The sequence below is a fragment of the Scyliorhinus torazame genome, chromosome 7 (assembly GCF_047496885.1).
Source record: "Scyliorhinus torazame isolate Kashiwa2021f chromosome 7, sScyTor2.1, whole genome shotgun sequence".
Taxonomy (NCBI): domain Eukaryota; kingdom Metazoa; phylum Chordata; class Chondrichthyes; order Carcharhiniformes; family Scyliorhinidae; genus Scyliorhinus; species Scyliorhinus torazame.
Window position 1 is genome coordinate 12,555,623 of NC_092713.1, and position 7,407 is coordinate 12,563,029.

Here is a 7,407-nt window from a genome sequence, read left to right on the forward strand (position 1 = left end):
CCAGTGTCGCACACCTTCCCTGCTCTCTGTTATTGGACATTGCAAAAATAAAACTTACCACAAAACACACATTCCAAACCAAATTGATAAATCAATCATCCAATTCTCTATACAAGAATTACCCTTGTGCATTCGGCCTTTCATGTATCTGTGCCTGTCCTGCAGTTCCTCCACATTGTTACCTGAGTCTTTGGATATACGCTGCTGCTGATTTTCAGAGAGACAGACTGTAGGTGGTCATGCTGGGCCACCTCAAACAATTCCGTCCCCAGAAGGCCCAGCTTCAGAATGCGCCCCCTTGGCATGTTGGCATGGGCAGCAGCCTGGGTAGGCCAGCTGACAGGCTACAACATGGGTACAGCAGCGAGGGCAGCACTAATGTTCTCAGCCTGAGATAGGGCAGTAGGTTTGGGGCAGTCGGTTAGAGGACCTGCTGGACCTGCTGCAACACACTGCAAATCCCCTCTCTACGTTGCACGGCAGAAAGCTGGCCTTGCACGATAGAACTCTGAACCTCCCCCTCACTGCCCAGACATTGGCTGAATTCTGCATGTGCTGCCATGGAAGGTGAGGTATTGGACCAGATGCTGTATTATGGTTGTGTTCATAAGTGTGGCAGAGGAGTTGGCATTCTTCCATTTTGGAAAGGATGTGCCCCATGCTCCACGCAAAGCCCAGTGCAGAGTTAACGTTAGACACAGGTGGAGAAGGTAGTCAAGAAGGCATACGGCATGCTTGCCTTCATTGGCCGGGGCATTGAGTATAAGAATTGGCAAGTCATGTTGCAGCTGTATAGAACCTTAGTTAGGCCACACTTGGAGTATAGTGTTCAATTCTGGTCGCCACACTACCAGAAGGATGTGGAGGTTTTAGAGAGGGTGCAGAAGAGATTTACCAGGATGTTGCCTGGTATGGAGGGCATTAGCTATGTGGAGCGATTGAATAAACTCGGTTTGATCTCACTGGAACGACGGAGGTTGAGGGGCGACCTGATAGAGGTCTACAGAATTATGAGGGGTGGAGACAGAGTAGATAGTCAGAGGCTTTTTCCCAGGGTAGAGGGGTCAATTACTCGGGGACATAGGTTTAAGGTGCGAGGTTTAGAGGAGATGTACGAGGCAAGTTTTTTACAGAGGGTAGGGGGTGCCTGGAACTCGCTGCCGGAGGAGGGGGTGGAAGCAGGGACGATAGTGACGTTTAAGGGGCATCTTGACAAATACATGAATAGGATGGGAATAGAGGGATACGGACCCAGGACGTGTAGAAGATTTTAGTTTAGACGGGCAGCATGGTCAGCACAGGCTTGGAGGGCCGAAGGGCCTGTTCCCGTGCTGTACTTTTCTTTGTTCTTTGTTCTTGTCCATTCTTTTTGACAGTGACGACAGTTTTTATGACAGGCTTCCCAATTCATCAAGCATTTAATTATTTTTACCCATTGGCCTTCATCCATAATGAAAGCAAAATACTGTGAATGCTGTCCTCTGGAGAATCAGGTTTAATGTTTTGAGGAGAGTTGTGTGGACTCGAAACATTAACTGTGTCTATCTCTCCACAGATGCTGCCAGAACTGTTGAAGTTTTCCACCTTCTTCTGCAGCCTGCTCCTTTGAAGTGATCCATATGAGTTCTCTGCAGTGACCTCGGGGAGCTGGTGCTGTACCATCACCACCACCCTCCAACGACCCTGCATCTCAGCTCATGGCTGCTGGATTGAGTGATGCTGTTTCCACATTCTTAGTGGGCTAGATTACCGCTCTCATGCTAGCAGGTCTGAAGGTGGGTAGGGGAGGGGGGTGCACAATAAAACCAATGGATGGCCTGCCCACAGTTTATCTGTCCACCTGAAATGAAAATGGCTTATTGTCACAAGTAGGCTTCAAATGAAGTTACTGTGAAAAGCCCCTAGTCGCCACATTCCGGCAACTGTTCGGGGAGGCTGGTACGGGAATTGAACCTGCCTTGGTCTGCTTTAAAAGCCAGCTATTTAGCCCCGTGCTAAACCAGCCCCTAGCTCCTCAGCTCCCACTGCAATTATACCAGCAGAGGGGGGTGCTTCGGGACAACCAACCCCCACTGGATAATTTGAGTTCCTTAAGGGGGCAATTTCTGTCCACTGCCACTGGGATGTAATCGAGAGTGTGAGAGGCTGATGCCAAACAGACAGCCCAGCATATTATCCTGCACAAGCTGGTGGGGGGCAGAAGGGAGAGGAGGCATCGCCTCTAAGAAGGAATAGGTATGAGGATACCAGCGTCTTCTTGAATTCCTGCCCATATAGTTGTGGCCTGAAACAACAGCCAATGATGGCAACCCAGTGATGGCACCCCAGTGATGGAACCCTAGTGCCACCTCCTCCATGGGGTAAGGATATGAAGCTCTGCCTGTCCCCTGCCACTTAGCACTCGCAGCCTCTGGATAATTGCCACTTTGTCCTGCAAGAGAGAGGGAAGTATGTCAGTGAGCATCATGCAGCCGGGTTGATGTGATTGTCAGGGTTGAGTGTGCGCTGGCTGTGAGATGTGAGTGTAAGCTTTGCTGCAATGCTATGTGCATGAAGATGCGGTATAGCATAACGGTCTGAGTTATGAATTGTAGTTGACAGGCATTGTTGGTAGGTGAGCGATGGGAGAATAGTACATTGCGCGGTGTGTGAGGCTAATGGCTCACCGGGTGAGAAATGGCATTTGAAGATGTATCGACTGACATTCAGCATTTAGTGAGATCACTGAACTCTTTTTGCGGCACTCTATCCAGACCTACAGGGCTACACATCTGGCATTGCGGGCCATGGCTTTCTGCTCTCAGTGCCTTTTGCTACCGGCACTTGATGGTTTGAGTTATAAGGAGAGGCTGGATAGGCTGGGACTTTTCCCCCCGGAGCGTAGGAGGCTTAGGGCTGATCTTATAGAAGTGTATAAACTAATGAGGGGCATAGATAAGATAGATAGTCAACATCTTTTCCCAAAGGTAGTGGAGCCTAAAACTAGAGGGCACAGGTTTAAGGTGAGATGGGAGAGATACAAAAGGGTCTAGAGGGGCAATGTTTTCACACAGAGAGTGGTGAGTGTCTGGAACGAGCTGCCAGAGGCAGTATTAGAGGCGGGTACAATTTTGTCTTTTAAAAAGCATTTAGACAGTTATTTGGGAAAGCTGGGTTTCGAGGGATATGTGCCAAATGCGGGCAATTGGGACCAGCTTAGTGGTAATAACTGGGCACATGGGCAAGTTGGACCGAAGTACCTGTTTCCATCTTGTAAACGTCTATGACTCTATGACTCTATAAGAGTTTATTTGGGGATGTCCTCACTCTCTTCTGCACCTGTTTGACCAACATTCCGGCTGGACCTCCCATGTTGTGCCATTATTACATTTATCCCACATAATGTACTGAGTCCTTCACCATCAAATACAGCCATGATACATATCTCCTTTAAGAGGTGCCAGAGATTTTACACTATCGCTGGCCCCTCATGATCTTGCTGAAGCCTGCAGTCATTCAACAACATAGGGCGAGAGTCTCCGTTGCCTGACGCCAAAATCGTATTCGCCGATCGGGTGGAGAATCCCCGTTTGCGACCGAATCGGGGGTGGCGCCGTTTTTTGGGATGCTCAGCCCCCTCCTAAAAGGCGTCAGCTGGGAGTATGCCGCACGCCTTTGGGACAGTCACCTGAAGGCCCTCCCCCGATGTCCCGCCCCTGATGGGCCGACTTCCCGACAGCGTGGATCACATGTCCTCTGGGTTTTCCTCAGCCTCACGTGGCGGCTGCAGACTGTGTCCGGCACCGCCACAATCCGGGGGGGGGGGGCATTCTGTCGGCAGGTGGGGCTTCGGCGAGAGCTGGGGGGGACTGGTGTGGGGTGGTCCGGAGGTGGCGAGGGGGTTACAGGGGGCATCTGGCAGGCCGGATCCACGCGTGGCTGCCGCCATGTTGTCCGGCGCGACCGCTGAAGGTCGTCGCTGTGCGTATGCGCGGCCACGGACCCGGCAATTCTCCGGCCGTTTCTGTCGGGAACACCGGGGGTTTTACTTGGCGTGTCTGCTAGCCCCGCACTGGGCGGAGCATCGCTGCGGGGGCGGTGCTGACTTTTTCATCGTAAAATTAGACACTACATAGCCTCAAAATCGGAGAATCCAGCCAATGGTTCTTTCTGGCTGCACTCTGCAATCGGGGTTATTAGAAGCTGCACAAAGTTTGCATGCTGTCAGAATGACAAACATTGGGCACAGGTTAATCACACAGTGTGATCCTCCGTGTCTATGTTTTGTATGTGTGGTGTGTGGTGTGTGTGTTTGTACAATCAAACTAACCCTAATTGTATTTAAACTCAAGAATGCCTGTTGGACTGAGTTATTTGCAATCAGCACAAAAATAGTTAAGTATATACATTTAATTGGCACATTCACCCTTCTAAATATCTGGAAACCTGTCGCAAGCAATCAAGGAATGAACCGAGAAAGTCACACATCCTCAACAGCTGTAACACTATAAACCCTTGCTGGCTTCCATTTGTGAAATGCCCGTACAGGTTTGTTTAGATGATATGACAGTTACAAACATATTTCTAGATTAGTTTACCTTAAGAAGGTACGTGTTCTGCCCCAATGGAACAATATTCACTCCACAATTAATTCTCACACCAGCTCTGTTTAAGCCACTCTCTGGCAGTCCAGTTAGAATAATACCTTCGTACGTGTAAACATTCATCATGCCTTCGGTAAAACTGGGTTCTAACAGGGAAGTTAAAATAACAGTAAGATATTAGCAGCAAAACCTATAAAGTGAAGCTGGTGTTCAAGGTGATGTTCTGTTCAACTGAGGAAAGTGACACTTACCATACTTAAACTTTTGACTGCCTAGAAGAATAAATGAAAAAGAGTGAGCATAGTTTGGTATTGAATATCAAATGTTAAAATATGGATAAAATACATTTGCTGCTTGTGCCACAAACATCTTTTTTTTAACTCACCCACAAGGGATACAATCAACATGAATATGATAGCCCTCATATTGACTATCAAATGAGACTGGATGAAACCTGGCCAGTGATATATAATAGTGTATTCAGTACCACATGACTATGTTCTTTTGCTAAATAATTGGACTTCTTCTGAATCCCAAAGTCAATTTTTGGGGGTAGCAGTTGGATTTGGTATATAAAACCCCATTGACCTGACATAGATTAAGTATAAATGCACAGGTTATAATGACCTGTCTGTAGTCTTTGTTGGGACAACAAATATGTGACGCATGGTTTGTTTAATCAGATTTCGTTATTGACTGAGCACTTGAACAAGTATGAGTGATCTAAAAAAAAAACCCAGCAGGGCTAGTTATGCCTGACTAACGTTATTAAGTTTTTGGAATAGGTCTTAGAATGGTGCAGAGGGTCCATGAATATTAGTCATATGTTGGCATTTACCAAGGTTCAACACAATACATCATTAGGCAAAAGGAAAACTCCTGAAATTGGAAGTTACCTTGTGAAGTGGACTGGTAATTGCTTGTTTGGTAAAAAGGAGGGATTAGGGCGGTATAAAAGGAACACTCTCCGATTGATGGGATGTGAATCGACAAAGGTTGGTTTATGAATGGAAGGTCTCCAGGAGATGATGATGAAAAGTCTTGCATCAGGCTGAGGAGTTTCTCATTTGATAATTCCTGATATTTAATTTAATTTTTTTTTTTAGAGTACCCAATTCATTTTTTCCAATTAAGGGGCAATTTAGCGTGGCCAATCCACCTACCCTGCACATCTTTGGGTTGTGGGGGCGAAACCCACGCCAACACGGGGCGAATGTGCAAACTCAACACAGACAGTGACCCAGAGCCAGGATCGAACCTGGAACCTCGGCGCCGTGAGGCAGCCCTAACTCACTGCTGCCCGATAATTTCTGATATGAAACAAATTCATAAATTCAAAACCATAGGGGTTGGTTTAGCACAGTGGACTAAACAGCTGGCTTGTAATGCAGAACAAGGCCAGCAGCGCGGGTTCAATTCCCGTACCAGCCTCCCCGAACAGGGGCCGGAATGTGGCGACTAGGGGCTTTTCACAGTAACTTCGTTGAAGCCTACTTGTGACAATACGCGATTATTATTATTCAATGGATTTTAAATGGGACAGGACCCAGTTATCTGTGGCAGTGGTAAAAAAAAAAAGCAGAAAATTGCTGCAGGTTGGTCAATGTGCCCAGCTGATCAAACAGTGTCTGTGGAGGGAAAGAGAGTTATTCACCATGATTTACATGTTAGAGGTGGTTAGCGGGAATTGTGGAAATTGCAGGCTCCGCGAGCCTGCCTCGCGGAAAAGTGCCTGAAAAGGTGAGAGTTTTATTCTTGGGGTGGGTAAGGGCATGCTAGAGTCAGGCAACCTTCCCCAGAAACAGGTAGAAACTGCCGAAAACCAAGTCAGGCTGGTTTAAAGGTTCAAATCATAAGACCATAAGGCAAAGGTGCAGAAGTCGGTTATTCGGCCTATCGAGACATGATGATCTGATATAGTCCTCAATCCCACTTATCGCCTTATCCCCATAACCCTTGATTCCCTCATTGATTAAAAATCTCAGCCTTGAACATACATAATGACCCAGACCCTCTACTGCGCTCTGCGGTGATGAATTCCACAGATTCATTACCCTCTGAGAGGTGAAATTCCTCCTCATTTCGGTCTTAAATGGGCAATACCGTGGGTGGGATTCTGCGGGAATCGGCGGGGCGGGCAGCTCCGGCGCCGAGAAGTGGCGTGAACCACTCCAGCTTCGGGCCACCCCAAAGGTGCGGAATCCTCCGCACCTTCAGGGGCTAGGCTAGCGCCTGAGTGGTTTGAGCCACGCCGGCCGGCAGGGAAGGGGCTTGGCACCCGCCAACCAGCGCCAAAGGACCTTCGCCGGCTGGCACGAGTTGGCACATGCGTGGGAGCGCCAGCTTGTGCTGGTGTCATCCCATCGCATGCGCAGGAGGGATCATCTCCACGTCGGCCATCGCGGAGGACCACAGCGGCCAATGCGGAGGAATATAGTTCCCCCACGGCACTCCTGCAGGCTCGCCCGCGGATCGGTGGGCCCCGATCGCGGGCCAGGCCACCGTGGGGGCACCTCTCGGGGCAAGATCCCCTGCGCCCCCCGAGGCCCCCCGCGCAGCCAGGTCCTGCTGGTAAGTACCAGGTCTAATTTTCGCCGGCGGGACCGGCCTAAAACGGGCGGCCACTCGGCCCATCGCAGGCCGGAGAATCGCTGACCGGCGCGGTGCGATTCCCGACCCCGCCAAATCCCCGGCGCCGGAGAATTCGGCAGCCAGCGGGGCCGGGATTCACGATCTCACATGGCGAAACAACCTCTCAGCATCTGCCCTATCATATATTATCCCCTGATAATCCTATATGTCTCAATAAGTCGCTTCTCATTTT

The 7,407-nt window shown here is 49.2% G+C and overlaps 1 protein-coding gene across 1 annotated transcript in view; it reads right to left on the reverse strand.

Moving 5' to 3' along the window:
* Nucleotides 1–5,106, reverse strand: part of LOC140426035 (vitellogenin-like) — a 122,336-nt gene extending 117,230 nt beyond the window's left edge. Inside the window, exons 1-3 of the mRNA XM_072510334.1 lie at nt 4,969–5,106; nt 4,835–4,855; nt 4,578–4,729 (exon numbers count right to left, since the gene is read on the reverse strand). Coding sequence (XP_072366435.1) covers nt 4,578–4,729; nt 4,835–4,855; nt 4,969–5,008 — 213 coding nt within the window. The 5' untranslated portion in view covers nt 5,009–5,106. The remainder of the gene's footprint in view (nt 1–4,577; nt 4,730–4,834; nt 4,856–4,968) is intronic.
* Nucleotides 5,107–7,407: the final 2,301 nt, after the last annotated feature.